This window comes from Leptidea sinapis, chromosome 7, assembly GCF_905404315.1.
Source record: "Leptidea sinapis chromosome 7, ilLepSina1.1, whole genome shotgun sequence".
NCBI classification, from domain to species: domain Eukaryota; kingdom Metazoa; phylum Arthropoda; class Insecta; order Lepidoptera; family Pieridae; genus Leptidea; species Leptidea sinapis.
The window spans coordinates 13953461-13972120 of NC_066271.1; the positions used below are offsets into that span (position 1 = coordinate 13953461).

Genomic DNA, 18660 nt, shown 5'->3' on the forward strand with positions numbered 1-18660 from the left:
TTCGCGTTGACGATAGACAGAACCGGGAAAGGGCACTCTTAAACACGAATGACGTGTTTAACAGCACACTTGTATCTAAAAACATATATGTTGTGTTTTAGCAGTCTTGCAGCAGTGTGTGGACTTGTGCGATGGCTTACCGCCTTTTCGTAGAGGCAGGAATGCAAAGTCTTTAAGATATTATTTTTGTACACTCTATGAGTGACAACTAGGTATATTGCTTTTATCAGCCCTGAACGATGTTTCTACAGAAAAGATATCTAGTTTTATAGGTAGTTGTATATTGTTTATCTGATAACAATATCTGATAGCGTTGAATCGATGGTTTCATTTTGTTACGCCTGACTGTTTCTTGAGCGATTATATGGCGAAATAATTTATATAATACACACTGTATTTGAGAAAGATAATTTTATAAAACTATAGTGATAGTTTTTCTAAATATAAAGCTTTAACTGGGGGTTCTTATGTTAAATTTATTAAACGACCACCGGTAAAAATATAGGTACTCTTGCATCCTACTCTTGGGCCATGGTTTATACTTTATATCTCAGTTCCAAAGAGTAAAGTAAGATATCTTCAGCTCAAGTATCACCTACAATTATAATAACTAATTTGAAGCAATTCTCTTTTAGAATGCCAGATCTTTATAACAGCATAACATAGGTAATAATTTTTGTTGTTAGTATTTTTAAATAAAAATTATTTTACGTTCACAGATTGTAAGTATTTTGTTGCAATATGTTATTTTTAAGTCATTCCCTATGGAATATAAATATATTTCTACTTAATAACACGAAAAATTTTGACTCATCCTCGATCAAGATATTGAATTGCTTGACTCAAACGTAAATTTAATACAAAAATAGAACGCCCTTGTTAAAGACGTATAAACAGTTATCACAAATTAAGTAATCCAATGCCATCACCAGAGTCATTACCGTAACAAAACAATTAACTTTAAAGAACCTTTAAAGTTTTTCAAGGTAAGAAGGTTTTTGTCAGTAGACAAATAAGTAAATTATGAAGAAGGATGAAAAGTAAAAAGAATAAAACAACTGGAAAAAGAAATTCCAAGAATAGTTGGAGCTAAAATTGCTCTACAGGCACTAAAAGAGAAAAACATCGACGAAGCCTAAAAAACAGGAACATATCCAATAAAGTAAGTAAAGTTAAAGAAGATTAAAAACTTGCCACAGTTCATAACACAAATCCTTACTACAACATTGAAGTCATATTAAACCTTATAGTAAGATACTAATAGCTAATACCCACGCAAGAAGTATAATTTCACAGAGGTCGCTCTCTCACTTCACAAAATCTAGAAAGAGCCCTAGGATTCGATAAAATACAATGGCGTAGCGTACCTTGGCGGGGCTCCGTATAAAAATTTGCTTGGGGCCCTTGTCCTCCACAAGAAAGTAATGATTTCTCACAAAAGAAAAAAATATATTTGCATATAATTAAAAGAATTCATCATAATTACCTATCTGTCACTTTTTCCAAAATTGTTACAAACAATTCAAAGGAGGATGGCGAGAATGGACCCACATAATTTAAAAATTAAGGAAGCATCGTACAAGTACAAGTTTATATTATTTATAAACATAAGTTTATAAGATGTTTATACAAAAATTATTGAGGCGCTAAGATATGGGAGTCAAAAGAAATAAATTATTATAATTGATTAAAAAATAGGTCATCTTGCACTAACGGAACGTTTTGCGCAATTATTGACATCTACATTTTTTGATTTTTGTGACCAATTGATGTTCCGACACCATCAAACTACCTATACCTACTCAAATCAATAATTCAGTAGTAATCTATACTAATATTATAAAGCTGCAGTGTTTGTTTGAACGCGCTAATCTCTGGTACTACTGGTCCGATTTGAATGATTCTTTCAGTGTTGGGTAGTCCATTTATCGAGGAAGGCTATAGGCTATGTTTTTTTTTTCAAAATTAGGGATCCGTAATAAAATTGCTATTTTGTAACACAAGGTGTAAAATCAAAAACCTATTTTTGCATGCGCTGCAAAATCTATTGACAATAGAACAAAATGATGTACAGGCTATATAGTGATATAGGCAAAACAACGTTTGCCGGGTCAGCTAGTTCACAATAATTGTGAATTACAATAAGATTATCGTTTTTGATACTAAAATTAGTAGGTAAATATCTTTAAAAGATTCGATACCTGCATGAAAAAAGAATGCATTGTGAATCCTCAATTATTAGCTGCTGGTCAACTTTCCACATAAATATTATATTATCTTTTAGCAGACAGTAATTAGGCATAGATATAAGATACAAATTATTGATTGAACAATAGATATTGATTAATAATTTTAGGTTATATTTTACTTTTAGTTATATCTTTTTTCTTCCACTTTTTTAGACTTACTTGCGATTTGCTTTTTTCTTAGTTTTGTTACGTTCTACAATTATTAATAAGTTTCCATGATGTACGCCACTTATTTCAGTGGGTCCCAAAATACATGCATTCAGGCCATCCTCCTTTAATATACTCTCCTTGCCTTTTTTTCTGGAAGCAGCAAAAGTTTTATTAATATTTGCTTACGTACGTCGGGGGCCCCGTTTATTTGATACGGCAGATACAGCGGTAGCTACGCCCCTAATAAAATACCAAATGAACCAACGAGATACACATTCAGAGATCTAGAAGCCCAATTCTAGCAAAATAATTCAGTGATTTACTCGAGTATTATAAAACGGTGAGGCGAATATTATATAATCCTACTACATAACGGATGATATCGGCCTCATCACAGACGAGTAAAAAAAGAAGGACTCCGCGCCGTGATATTAGCAAGTGAAGCACCGTTATGCTAGTGTGTGTGCGGTTACGGGGGATACTAGTTACACAATTTTTCCTCCCTTAAATAATCATATATGGCCACAAATACTTATAAAGTTTTGTTTTTACACGTTTTCACAACGCACGACGGCATTTTTAAAATATTTTATTGAGACGCAAACTGATCTGTCACAGACGATGACAATTCTCATAATGGCCGCCTGTCGGCCTGTAGTAGTGTGTTTGCGTGGAGCTATGTATTTACACGTTAATCGACTTGTTTTGGTTCTACACTGTTATGTAAGGTGACACGGAGTCCTTATTTTTTTACTAGTCCTTGGGCCTCATATCAAATATGTACATGGTCTTCGCAAAATTGATGTTAAGATCGAGTGTTAAGAGTATTAATTTTTTTTTCTTTATTTATTTAGGGACTTTTATATGTATATACATGTCAGCTCCATTATAATCTAAGTACATTAACACTAAAACAAAAGAAAAACATTTTTTTAACTTAACAAACTAAAGAGATTATTAGCCAACAGAACAAGCGGCTTCAGAAAGAATTGCAACACGATTGACAACATTAACGTTATCAAACAAGCTTTGGAAAACTAAATTATAATAATTCTCTGTACAAATATAGATAATATTAGTTATATTGTACGTTAAATGTTTTCGTAAACAAATTGGACCAATTATTAATTCATATTGAGTCATATTATACCTAATAGTGCATAAAAACAAAAATGCCAATTAAAACTAAGGGTATCGTTGAGTCAAACACGCATTGAGACCAGCTTTGCTCTAAGGATCCGAATGCTGGGGAATGAACCAGTCGGTCAGACAAAATTCTGAATGAGTATATCCGAGACACTTTTAAAATTGTGGCTATACAAAATAAAATGCAGTAAGGCCGATTACGCTGGTATGGTCATATAATGCGTAGGGTCCATCACCACATGATTCGTCTAGATGGACGAGGGCAAGACAGGCAGAGGCTGCCCACACACTACCTGAAGAAGACCAATTGACAAATACATGACGATGCTAGGTCTTACGCCAGCAAGATAAGGATTTTTAGAACATCAATAGTGAGTTTGTTGCCCATTCTACACAAGATAACCGGCTTTACGAAACGGTGATAGTGTAAAAACTGTAATTGTCTATTCAACTGTTTTAGGTACTATTTTTTCGTTGATAAGAATAATTAATTTAATGGTCGTACCTTCCGAGAAATACGTAAAATGGATCTGAATCTGCAGCAAAATATCTGAGTTTGTAAGTCTTCGAAGAGTTTTAAGGCCTAAGGATTAGGTGACGTGCCCAGGTCAAATTCTGTCATTTACTACAACATAGGATGTTTAAAATATTAACTGAAATATTATTAGATTAAATTAACTAATTTAATCTAAATTATGAATATTTAAATTAAATTATTTATTATTATTTTTTAAGTAATAACCCTCACTTCTGAGATTAAATACACATTGTGGATAAAGCCATAACCTCAGAATTGAACAAGACAAGTAGTTCAATTCTCCAATTCATTATGGAGATGGAGCCAAGGCTCCAGGTGTTTAGATCTGAAAGAGCGCCATCTCAAGTAAATTTACTTATATGCAATTATCGGGGTTGAACCAGGCTATTAACTGTCAAGTAATCCTTTAGATAACGCCACAAATTTTCATTATTATAACACTAGAAATAAGGGATTACTTGTAACTAATTCTAGTAGGCTAAATGTATGCACTTTTATAATAAAGTCACAGCTACTGTTCAGGGATTATCTAAAAAAAAAAATTAAAAAAAAAATAGGTCTGTCGTAAATCCTATTACTCCACAGCTGAATATCTAAGTGATCGGACAGTCTTGGACTAGATTATGATTATTTTATAGCAATAGCAATGGCAGTACAATATTGTATATTTTGATTAAAAAGAGCGAGAAGAAAAGAGAGAGGAAAGTTTCAGGAGAGCGCCATTTGTTTTCGAAGCGGCAGTAGTATATTAGAAATGACATCAAAAGGAATTCTAAAGGAATCAATTTTGAGAAAAAAATACCTTTTATGCCTTTTAATGGCAGGTTGCTCAAATATCAAGATTAATGGATCACTAGTTTTTATCCGCTACTTACGTACGCGAGGAATAGTTACTTTGGGCAGTATTTTTTACAATACTTTGCAAATAATACACATGTACAAACTGCTGCGGTTAACTTTAATTTTTTTTTAATACATTTTTATAAATAACTTAGCTTTGTTTTTCCATTCTTTGGTAAATCATTAAGATTTTGCGGGTGATGAAACTACTTCTGTAACTTTTAAGCGTTCTGATTTTGTACGAAATATAATCAAAATCGAATTCGCAGCTAGACGTAAAAGTGTCTCTTTTTTGGACTTCCAAACGAACTTTCATCCTCTATTTCAACCTGAGTGAAATTTAAAAGACGCTAGGAATTTATTTATTTATCCAGTGCCTAAATATAAAGTTTCATTGTGACATCTTTGATAATGAATAACTTCCATTCAAACTTCCACCCCCTATTCCACCCCCTACAAACCTCTTATTCGCAATAAAAGGTCGCCTATGTCCATTCCAACTGCTAGTCTATCTCTGTACAAAAACGTTTCAGTGATTTAGGCGTGAAAGAGTAACAAACAAACTTACATTCACATTTTAAATAATATAAGTAGGGATGCGTCTTTCGTACATTTAGCTTAGCGGTTAAAGTGGTGGAAGGGTAATCAGACCCGGGCTGAAACACACATCGTCCATCAATTCTGGAACATAAATTGTTGTATATTTAAGACCACAAGTTTGAGAAATCACATCAAAATGACAATTTGCAAATTTCACCCAATTTTACACTGTTTCTTGCGAAAAGAAACGTGATATTGACGAAATCATCGAATCGAGCCAAGGCGAGGAAGGGGCGGTTGACACCTGTCAACACCCCCTTTGTGAACGCATCTTTCACGTATTTAACGGACGCACCCTTATCATGGCCACTTCTATATTCCGATCATGGTGTTTATTTCCACAAATATAAAAATAGTTAAAAAAAAAACTAAAAAACACGCTTTGGTTGAAAAGTTAATGATTGAAATTTGAAATGAACATGAAATTCCTTCCTGCCTTATCGACCAAAGATTAAAAATATTATATAAATTAACAAAAAACTTATTTTGTAAATTGAAAAAATAAAGTAATTTTATCAAATTTATTTATAGTCATCGGTCCTTGATAAATCTACGAAGTTCGAACGAAATCTGGCTATTTAAAGTGGGTCAAAATCGCGCCCAAATGAGTCGGTTACAAACAAACATACATACTGGTGAAGCTTATAAAAAGCGTGTAAAAATGAATGACAATAGGTACTTATAAATAATTAAAAGACACAGTCGATGTTGCATCACTAACATACCTACTATATTTTTATGTCATCGATGTATAAATTTAAAGTAAAAAGTAAAATAAATTTTATGTCTAAATTAAAAATCATGTTCAACTATTTTCAGTGTTTCCAAAAGTCGTTCTTCGGAAACAATAGCCGACCGTGACATAACAGGAATTATTTCAATGTTAATTCGTTGCAAAATGCGAATATATAACATGTGAAATGATAACGCGTCAATATGATTTCTGTGTGATTAGATAAACGATTCTTATGAGAAATTGGTCAGTCTTTTACGACGTGTGGTGTTGTAAATAAATAAATATACGTAGTAAATGTGTCGAAGTGCGCATTAATATTGTTTATAACGGAAGGTTTGGATAGAAATTGGTTATTTTCCAAGCGAATTTTCCTCCCTTTTCAACGCAAACTTACGGAGCGTAAGTTGCTGATAGAATTATTGTATCAGGAGTGCGGGTAAGTTTTTTGTACGAGTGTATACAGATAAATTACTCTCGAGACGTTTTTGCATTTGTGTGTGTACGTGTACTGTCAGCACATAAATAATTAAACCAATATTCTTATACTTTTTCCAGGTACTTCGCATATTTAAATAGTGAATATTAATATCAAACATCATTTTTAATTATAAATTTCTTCAACTCCAGACATTTCGCAATCATCTGATGAATCCGAGTTCGGATTTTATATCAAAGTCTCATTCTCATCCATATCATTTTAAGTAACGACTTTACAATTATAACTCTGAATAATAAATGTTATAAACCATGTTAGGAATAAACCACAAGTAAGTTCATTCATTTATTAACTAAAGCTAAATAGTGACATTTTATAAATATAATTATTATTTATTTGGCTTTTACCATTTGACTGTTGACGGTGACTATATTTTCTTCTTCAAAATCTAACGAACCTTTTTTCTGACTGTACAAGGAAATTTAAATTTCGAGTTTAGAATTCCTGTAAATATAAAAATACTACTACAAATGCAAAAACGTCTCGAAAGCAATTTATCTGTAATGATGTAATTTATAGTATTGGATGTGTCACTATCTCATTTCAATACAAGTATATAGAATCGATATAAATAAATACGATAATGTAATAATTGGCAAAAAATTATCATAGGACAGCAGATCAATTTTCACAAATGTTCCGTCTTCAATTATTAAAGTGTACAGACAAAGTGATTTCAGCAGCTGCTATCGTAAAAACGGTATTTCCAGTTATAATAGAATAACGCAATCAGTTTACAATAGTAGATATGCAAATTATTCCAAGACATCTTGTTTCCAAATGAGTTATAGATCGTTATTTTAAAACCTTACTATTAATGAACACATTTATATTATAAAAAACAATGGCACTTTGACATATTTTACTGAACATCTAAAGATAAATGTATTTAATACGTTCTTCATAAATTTTGTACCCCTTTTTTATAAGTGCGCGAACAGATGAACGTGAATTTCAATACGAAGAAGTGCATAAAGCTATTTTTTACATAAAATGCCTTATAAATATTTAATTATAATAAGTAATACACATACTCTTTGGCCACATTGCACGACGCGGTGCTGATAATCTAGAACGTTTGATGGTCACCGGGAAAATTGAGGGCAAGAGACCAAGAGGCCGGAGCCCACGACGCTGGTCTGATCAAATATCCGAGCAGACTTACCAACCCATCAGCATCTCACTCCACCGAAACAGATGGAGGAGCTGTAGACGAACTTAAGCGGAGTCAAGATCCTCAGCAATGAGGGAAAGACTGTGAAGGAAAAGAAGAAGACATACTCTTACTAGAACGACACACACATACATTATAGAGGTTGAGTCTTTAACGAATATACCCTAAAAGCTCAAACTTAAAAATTAAATGAATTATGGTCGAATTTCTCTGGACGACTTCTGGTTTATTTATATTATTCTACGGAAATATTTACAAGACATTTTACCGTTGCGCTCATACAGTCCACAATTTAATTTATAATATCTGGACGATTTTTAAGAATGTACAAAACTACAACAATAAAAAACCTAAAAGGACATCTGGATTCAAAACGGGGTCTTCTGCTTTCCGGATCACCCAATGTTTCATCTGAGCTATTATAGTCTTGTAGGTAGTGGCGAAATTTATCTTTGTATTGTAATGTTATTCATATTCATATCTATTTATTTGCTATTAAATATTTTTACAAATTTGGTCTTACAATAGCTTGTATTATTTAGCCATTACCAATAGCATGCAAACTTGGTATTGTAGCTGTTTCTCACTAAAACACGGATTAAACAAAATTTTTTAAATTGTAATCTAGCTAGATCGATTTATCGCCCCCGAAATCCCCTGTTAGTATACAAAATTTTATGAAAATCGTTGGAACTGTTTCGAGATTTAGATTATATGTATATATACAAAAATTGCTTGTTTAAAGATATAAGATATCACAAGCTGACTCGAAAAACGCTGTTCTGTCCATAGAAAAGAAATTAATGTACCTAAGTATTCAGGAATAATGTTGTCTAAGGCCGTCGGAAATGAATGATTTCACAAAAGTAGTAATAAAATGATATGGATAGTTAAAGTATTTGTGCAAACAGCTTTTACATTACCGCTGTATAATTGCCAATTTTTATGTCATCGCTGACTTTAAGATACACAATTCCACCATACATTATTTCGATAACGTTTTCGTTGAAAGCACCCAGACGGCTTATTTTTTTCCGATACCTCCAACAAATATCGTTTATGTATAAAAATATATGCAAAACTTAACAAATTATATACTTACTAAAACCTTTCACATTATCCATTGTCGAAAACAGTACACTAATTTAAAGGTCTAGATAGAGCGTCCGTGACATGTTAAGTTTGCGAAAAGTTGTTTAAGTTATATTGAGATTTTCTAATAATCTAATTCATAAAATCTATTTACTTTTTATTATTATATATATATATTAATATATTTAGTATTAATTATTCCTAAAGGTAATGTTTATTTGCATGTCAAAAAAGATTCACAATAAACTTATTTTTTACGTTGGCGCTAAAAAATCTGGCAGGCGCTCTTGTGATGAGAAACCGTAGATAAAATGAATTGCATCTCTTGCGCACATAAACAATCTTATTTTTATAATCTGTGAAAGACATCTGCATTCTGTTACTAAATATATTATTACGTACTCAATAACATTCGCTTTGAGGGTAGGTTTATAATATCCATGACAGTAGATCATGTTAATACTGTGTGTCAGTGGTAATGTGGATAATTCTAAACTTGAGTGTGATAAGTTTTATAAGTTCGTTTCGTAAATTACGTTACGTTTCTGTGTGGCGTTAAATAGTGTATTAAGATTATATAGGTGTAAAAAGTACCTATCTATAGCTCTATAACACAAAACTATCGCTAATACTATTCTACAAATCGATTTTTAATTGTGTCATATTTACTATACATACCTACATCACGGACGAGTAATAAAAGGTCTCCGCGCCCTGATATTAGCAAGTGAAGCACCGTTATGCTAGTGTGTGTGCGGTTACGGGGGATACTGGTTACACAATTTTTTCTCCCTTAAATAATCATATATTACAAATACGTATAGAGTATCGTTTTTACACATTTTCACAACACACGACGGCATTTTTAAAATATTTTATTGAGACGCAAACTGATCTGTCACAGACGATGACAATTCTCATAATGGCCGCCTATCGGCCTTTAGTAGTGTAAGTGTGTGTGTGGGGCTATGTATTGACACGTTAATCGGCTTGTTTTGGTGCTGCACTGCACTGTTATGTAAGGTGACACGGAGTCCTTATTTTCTTACTAGTCCGTGATACATATGCCGATAATATTACTATTTACAAACTGTCAGATGTCTATGTCTCATTTTTGTATTCTGTTTTCTAATCGAGATTCGTTATTATTTAATGATAGTTACATCTTCTATTTTAATGGTTTAAATATTTTTAAAAGTTTTTCAATTATATCGTACGCAATACCGAAAATACAGAACTTGCGTCTTTAGTTAAGATGTCAGTTCAAGAAACGCTAACATTTAAAATTTAATAATTATTCAAATAAAATTTGAAAAAAAAAATTTATGAACGATACGAGATTCGAACCCACGACCTCCGGCGTTCCGTGCCGGTGCTCTAACCTACTGAGCTAACCGTTCGAGTACCGCCTCATAAAACATTTGTTGCAGGACCGATACTAAATGAGTGATGTTTCGTCACGACAGAAACAACGGCGGCTCCCTCGAAGACAGAGGTCCATATGTCAGGTATTTACTAAATTTAATTTAAGAATTTTCATTTCGCCCAACACTGATCATAAAATACATAACCACTACTATATTATCTCTGGAAGTGAACGTGAAGACGGGAGGGCCGTTCTCCTTTCAGCCCCTCGCGCTCGTCCTGTTGCGTCAGTACGGTTTGCAGTTTCATTACCGTTAGGTACAAGTCGTGATATATTCATGCTATCACTGCCTTGTTTTTGATTTTTTTCGTTGTAACGTTTTGACTTTTGTTGTTAATAGTTCTGTAGTATCTACTGCTCTGTGTCGCAATAATAGTAGTGCCAGAAAAAAAATACTCTTTTTACCTAAACCAGATTCTTTCATTGATTTTTCATCATTATAATAATAATAATCAGCATCACAACACAACACCTTTACATCAATCTATAATACATAAAAATAAATCGTTGTTTATATTTTATTCATAATAATATCCTAGTAATGCTTGTTTTGCACACCGTAACAAAGCGACTATGTGACGTCATCGACGTTAGATATAAGGTAGAATGTATTTTAATAACAATGAAACGATCTTAGCCTACCATTAACTGTTTGAAAACATTAAATAACCGGTCACTGCGTGTCGGACTCGTCCACCGAGGGTTCCGTACATATGATTAAGTACCCACCCAGGGCCGGATTTAAACTTAATGCCGCCCCTGGACATCGGAAAAAAAATCCGCCCCAATACTGGAATTTTACTTTAACTTATAGTTTATATATTTTATTTTTCAAAAAGAAAATAACTAATTTATTGCAGAAACTTTATTATATGTAATATATTCTAGAAACATGAATAAATATTTTTTTTTCTAACAATTATAAGTTTGGCACTAAGTGTGACTCATAATTATATTACATCAATTTTTATCTTCGCAATCTAAACGTTGAGCAATCTTGTAAAGTCTAAAAAAAATTTTTTTCGCTCTCAAAATTTTGCCGCCCTAAAAAATTCGCCGCCCTGGGCACTTGCCCCAACTGCCCCTAGTGTAAATCCACCGCTGTACCCACCTATACTTATAAAAAAGGGAAAAGTTTTTTTTCATTCTTCGTCAATAACAGTAAACTGTCCATCATAATAATAATTATAAATCTGTTTACGTTTCTGCCTATGAAGCCCCACGTGGCACGGTTAACACGGTTAATTTGGACCACTGTTCCGTGCATATCGACCCTGTTTTTTATGATTAATACACGAATGTATAGTTCTCAGACTTATATATATACTTACAGGGAAAATGCTATACTTGTATAAAAAGATATAACATGCTATGTTAACGGAAAATACCCCATCAATTTTGAATCCTTTGAGACTGTCGTATACGTTTTTGTGGCATAAACGAAGCTTCAAGAGACTGTAAAGTATATTTTTTTTTAATTCAACTCGATACGTCCTCGCGTTCCCGAGATAAAGGTCTTGACAAGCAGATAGATAGACGGTCGGATAAAGTGATCCTAAAAAGATTGAAACTGTTGCATTTTTAGTACACGAATTCTACAGCAGTTACTCAGATACTGAAGACGTGTCTACCAGCTGCAGCCTCATGAGAATGTTGGAGCTGGTACGCACCCTTCGCATCACGGATTAGCTCTGCCTTCATTCATGTTCCTATTTTTGTATGTGTTTAATACCGAATTTATAAGCGTCCCCGTTTTGTTCCTACCTAAAACTGTTAACTCCACCACGGAGCCCATTGCCGGTTCGATCGCCGCCCGCCATATGCCTGAGAGATATCTTTTTTTTAATTCATAAAAACAGAAGAGGCAGTCTTTGGGGATAAAAAAATTAATTTTGGTTATTATAATATAATAATCAATATAATATAAAAATTCCACATATTATATAGAAGAGATATACTCTTTGTAATCTGTCTTATTAATAAACGCAGAGTAAAGTTAATCAAATTTGAAAATTACTCCTCCCTGTCATATTATTCTGTAGTAACAAAGGTAAGATAAAGACGCGTTTATAAAAAACACAGATAATGTATAGCAATAACGCACGGAGGTATATCTATGTCCATACACACACAGTATACATATAGCTTATTGATTTTTTCAATCAATAGAGTATTTTACAATGACTGTAATATACAAAATAAATTAGTTTGTAAGGGTATGCATCGAATATATATGAAAAAAATAATAATTAAATTAAACTAATAAAATTAAAAATTAAATTAATATTATTTAGTTATAATATAAGACAAAATTCTATAGAATTAACAGTATGTATAGTGAAGCGACGCGCCGCCTGCTGTGTCGCACTGAGTCGCTGCGCTGCAAAATATTCTCTCGGAGGCAACTCTGCCGCGACGCGCAGTGCAGCGCCGCTTTAGTGCGGCATGCTCCTTACAAAATGGTTGAAATAATATTATGACGCTTAGTGCCGCGCAGTGCAGCGTTGCGCAGCGCCGCGCTAATGCGTTCCGGCCTTAAAAGCTCCTAAAGAAGGCTCCCACTCATTGCGCCTAAGGAAGGTTCAATAATATTATGTAAGTTTATTCGACGATTTATAAGCTCGGGTCTTGTGAGTACTCTGGTGTTACAAGAGTGTAAGAAAGGAAACGAATAAAAATTATTTTTGATAACATTTTAGGTACACTACAACCTCCGTCCCCATAGTCAGGAGCTAATCACCAAACCCCTGCCGCTCCCATTCGCGTCCACCTCAATGGAGCTGCAGAAGTACGGCATGCAGGTGGCGGGCCACAAAGCTGGTGTCTCCGGAGCTAGATACACGGGTGAGCATGATACGCAACGATTAATTAAAAACATTTGCACAACTACTGTCCTCATCTATCTTGCCCGATATTTTATCTAATAGTTGATGAATTTGGGACGTTACAAAACATTTAAATAAGTTTCCTTTCTATTACTGTTTTTAGGTTAATACTTTGCAGGTATCAGTAAGAAAGCACGCAATAGAGAGTTCTTAAATACCGGTTTATTCATACCGCTGATGGCCGTAGGGGATCACTTTTATCCAATGACAAATTGTCTTGCAATCTACTTATTATTCTTTGCTGTGTAAGATTAAAGAAATATATAACATATCGATTCTTTCTCGATCTCGAGTTCCTAGCAACGATGATCTGACCCACAAAAATTCCGATAGTTTTCGCTGTAGTTCTAATGTCATAATGAAAGGAAAGATTCTAAACGAGATCAATTAGATAAATCCTATGTAGACGATCTCATATAAGAATTATTTGTTGATGTGATTTTAATTGTTATATCGGTTAATATTTAACTAGTCTATATTATTTTATCAATTATACCGACTGTTATTTTATAGTTTTTTTTTGTAGTTATACAATAATAATCAATTAAATTCAAGGCTAAATGTGGTAGAAAATGGCACTTATATGCTATACGAATTAGGTAGCAGTTAATTTCAAAATACTCTGAGGGCGGAAAAGGTTTACAACATCTGAAAAAGGCGAAATCCGGCGTATGCTTGGACTTCCCTACTGTTACATTTTGAGGTTAGATTATTTTCACCGGTTATAACTTTGTGAATAATATGTTCTGTTCTAATGTCATATTTAGATAAATAAATAACTCCTTAATGTACACTTTTCACAATTTCTTTGATAGCATGGTATCATCTCAATGGAAGTTGCCAACCAGACTAAATTTCAAATTATTATTTTTCTCTATGAGCCTTATATAACGCAAACTATGTCAATTTATTGTAGCTAGAATAGTTTTATGTTTTCGCACACGATGCCGCAATCTTTGTAACTATTCAGAATTCGTCGTATTCGTCGTAATAAACGGTCTTTGCCGAACTGACCTTAATAATAGTTTCGCTTACCCTTTCTATGTTGCTGTATCTCTGTTACCGATGTTGCCGCCAGCATATCGGTATCGGCTCCGATATCCGATATCGGAACGGACAATGTGAAAGGCAGGTATAATATCATACATTTTACTTGCCCCGATATCGTATCGGCGTCCGATACCGATATCGGATCGGATAATGTGTAAACGCTCTAAGAGATGCTCTTCACTCTCACACGCTTTGTTTGTTTAAACGCTAATATATTATAAGGCTATGGTAAAAATCAAAATGGCGAATTCCAATGGTCGCCATGTAAATTTTAAAAAATGTTTCTCTTACAGAAGTATTTAAAAATAAATATTGTTGTATCTTGTATGGTTGTAACAACCCTAGTGTGGCAACTTTTTTCAGGTCTTCTCCAATGTAGCAATGGCACAGTTTTGAAGCCGGTCCTCAAAGACAATCAAAGGCGGGAAGTCGATTTTTACAACAGGGTGTTCTCATCCGAGGATCCCGACCTGGTGGAATTGAGGAAGTTTGTGCCCAAGTACTTCGGCTGTAGGAAGTTCACTTACAGTGGTCATGAGATGGAGTATATCATATTGGAAGATCTTTCAGAAAGGATGCTGGAACCGTGTATCATGGATATTAAAATTGGTATGGTCAATCGTTTGTTTAACTTTATACTAGATAGTAGTATAAACGAGCGTACGGGTCACCTGATCACGGCCGTGATTATTATCTGTCAACACCAATTTACTGTCACAAATTCTGTTTATAATTGTTTACAAATTACTGTCGTTTATACGTAATTCAAATATTGTCACTAACACGTAGTTCACAAATGATTATCGCCAAATAAAAAAATTCACAAATCACTGTTGCTAACACATAGTTCACAAATTACTGACACTAATACATATTTCACAAATAACGTTCGCTGATACATAATTCACAAAGTATTGTCACAAATTACTGACACTAATTCATAGTTCACAAATCACTGTTGCTAACACATAGTTCACAAATTACAGTCACTTATACATATTTCACAAATCTACCATTTTTTATATAAGTTGGACGACAAACAGGCAAGTGGTGGTCTACATATACGTTGACGAACTTTGGAGTGAATGTTTGTTCTGACATTGGGGGACCCGAAACTGTATCAGATCGGAAATAATGCAGCCCGCATATAATTCCACATACAGGCGGTTTAAGGCTAGAAGTCTCTTACGAATTTTACACCATGGAGTGATATATGCTCCTGTTTTAACCCGAATATTCCGCCAATGGTGAAATAAAATCGTGAAGAAAATGTCATCACTTATTGTGTACCCATTCCTATAAAATACTACATTTTTCTACCATTAAGGTGCAATTAAAAATCTTTTGTAAAATCATCTAGGCAAACGAACATGGGATCCTCTGGCATCCGAAGAGAAGATAAACAAAGAAAAGAGTAAATACACGCAATGCAGGCAAGAATGGGGCTTCTGTATTCCAGGCTACCAGGTATATAAGGTGGACAGTGGGCGCCTGCTGAAATACGGGAAGGATTATGGCAAGAAATTGCATGGCCACATGGTTACTGCAGGTAAGACCTTGTAAATATAAAATATTTAAATTACTGCATTTATCGTATACAGCTTGGCGATATAATATAATAACGAGCCATATTGCCCCGTGGTTAGTGACCCTGCCTACTGAGCTAGAGGTCCCGGGTTCGAATCCCGGTAAGGGAAAAAATTTATGAGATGAATATGGATGTTTATATGTATTTATGTATGTTTAAGTAAGTTTATTGTAAATACATTGTTGTGTTGCATCTATAGTACAGGCTATGCCTAGTTTGGGGCAAGATAATTTGTGTAAAGTGTGTCGAATGTTATATTATAATAGCGACATTAATGAACACACGGGTTGAACTACTTAACAATAACGCAATCATAAAAAAAATAATCTTAAAATATAAGGTAAATAATAAAATTATGAATTCTTCAAATAAACATTATATATTTGAGGAAACAAATTATTAATCATCCTTACGTGGTCGCACTAGTAGGCACGAAGTGGTCGTCAGTGTCGAAACTGATTTATATGCTTGATTTTTTTTTATGATTACACATTTTTGCTTCTTCTGTAACTGTGATTGCTGAATTGTTTGAGTATGTAGTTCTGTCCTCTTTGGATTTTAATTCATTTTACAGTCGAGAGTTCGTCAGTGGTATTCAATATAGTCCTATCCTTTAAGTGCAGATCGCTTTATGGGTTTAGGAAAAATTGAGGGTACGGGTAAATTTTTCAAGGAATGTTGTATAAACCTGGACCCACTGCACATTGTTGTTTATTCCGCAATTTGGTTTTAAGAAAGATTGAAATAATTGAAGAACATTGAAATAATTATCAGCGTTAATATGTTGACAGCAATCAGGAACTACCTGAACGGTCTGGGCAGGCCGGCGTGCCGTGCGCTGATCCTGCAGTTCCTGTCAGCTCTGTGGGCGCTGCAGAAGTGGTGCGGCCGAGGGTCCACGCTGCGGCTATACGCGAGCTCACTACTGCTGCTCTATGATGCGACGCGTCTCAGAGACTGCTGCGGGGAGACCAGCGGGTAAGCCGAGAGCCTATTGTGTAGCCAGTGATGACAGAACACAGAAGTGGTCGCTTAGTACGGGACTGATGAGAAAGCTCATGGTCGCTCAGAGAGCAATGGATAGGGCTATACTTGGAGTTTCCGTGAGAAATTCGGAGCTTGGAGTTTCGTATAAGAAATGAGGAGATTCGTAGGAGAACCAAAGTCACTGACATAGCCTAAATGATTGCGAAACTGAAGTGGCAGTGGGCAGCGCACATAGTTGACGGATAGATGGAGAAGATGGACCCCCAGAAAATGGACCGATGATCGCCGGAGTAGGTTGGATGAGGAAAGCGCAGGACTGATCGTCGTGGAGATCTTTGAGGGGAGGCTTTTGTCCAGCAGAGGGCGTCTTCCGGCTGATATGATGATTGACATCTAGCATGGTATTGAGGACTAAAACTCTGAAGGTTCGCACAATTTAGTGCTTCCAGATTCCCACAACAGAGCAACGGAAAATTAAAAATCGAACGTGACTTTGGAAGCTATTTTGCACAACACATGTCCATCAATACACCATGGCATGAACTGTTCTTATAAATATTAGTGTAATATTTTTTATCTACACCCATGCTTTAAATCCTCTATTTAAGATTCTAAAACAGCTTATTGCCAACATTAAAACACCCAATGTCCTAATAATCGTTACATCATCGAAACGAGTGTTGTAATGAAATTCAGTACAATATTACAACACTCGTTTGGATGTTGTTAATTGATTACAATTGAATGAATGAATGAATAAGCCTTTATTGCAAACAATGTAAGATTTGCACAATATATATAGTCTAATCTAATCTAAATAATATTGTAAACTAAGTAATAATCTAATCTAAATAATATTCTAAGCTAAGTAATAATAATCTAAGTAATATTCTAATCTAAGTTATAATCTAATATAAGTGATATTCTTAATCTTCTACATCGTTTGCTTGTCTTCCGACATAGGCCTCCTCCAGAAATTTCCATTGTGATCTGTCCAGAGCAGATCGTCTCCACGTTGGTCCAGCCACTTTTTTAAAATCATCTTGCCATCTAATGAGTTGTCTTCCTTGATTCCTTTTCCCTTGTCTTGGATACCAGTCTATAATATTTTTTGTCCATTTATCTATATTGCTTCTCAAGGTGTGTCCTGCCCATCGCCATTTTAATCTTTTATAGTGTTGTCCTTTCTAATTTCGTTTTCTTCTTGATTTGTGTTAGTCGTACCTTGTCTTTCCTTTTGATCTTTAACATGCTTCTTTCAATGCTTTGTTGACACACTTTAAATTTTTGTATATTTTTCTTTGTTAAGGACCATGTTTGGCATCTATATGTCATGCAAGGTGTAATGCACATATTGAAAACTTTGCTCTTAAGTTTCTGCGAGATCTCATTATTTTTCATTATATTTTTTAAAGACCAGAATCTTCTCCAAGAACTTGCCACTCTTTGCTCTATTTCCTTGTCCATGAGGTTTGTGGGGGATATGATTTGGCCCATATACGTATATTATTCATCATATTCGACAGTATTTTGGTCCACTGTTATAACTTCATGTGATCTGTTAGACATTATCTTGGTTTTTTCAGTGTTAATATCCAAACCCACTATTTTGCTTTCTTGGGCCAAATCCTGTAGCATTTTTTGGAGCGTTGTAGGATCTTGGGCAATAATAATTAATTCGTCCGCAAATCTTAAATGATGTA

The 18660-nt window shown here is 34.2% G+C and overlaps 1 protein-coding gene across 2 annotated transcripts in view; it reads left to right on the forward strand.

Annotated features, from left to right (window-relative positions):
* LOC126965299 (inositol polyphosphate multikinase) overlaps nucleotides 1-18660 on the forward strand; it is a 41501-nt gene that overhangs the window by 18237 nt on the left and 4604 nt on the right. The window contains exons 1-6 of one of the 2 annotated variants that reach the window (XM_050808830.1): nucleotides 6558-6695; nucleotides 10452-10529; nucleotides 13147-13291; nucleotides 14746-14991; nucleotides 15743-15931; nucleotides 16762-16948. In XM_050808830.1, coding sequence (XP_050664787.1) covers nucleotides 10464-10529; nucleotides 13147-13291; nucleotides 14746-14991; nucleotides 15743-15931; nucleotides 16762-16948 — 833 coding nt within the window. In that variant the 5' untranslated portion in view covers nucleotides 6558-6695; nucleotides 10452-10463. Of the gene's footprint in view, nucleotides 1-6557; nucleotides 6696-10451; nucleotides 10530-13146; nucleotides 13292-14745; nucleotides 14992-15742; nucleotides 15932-16761; nucleotides 16949-18660 lie in introns of those variants that run through there. The other variant, XM_050808829.1, reaches the window with a different exon arrangement.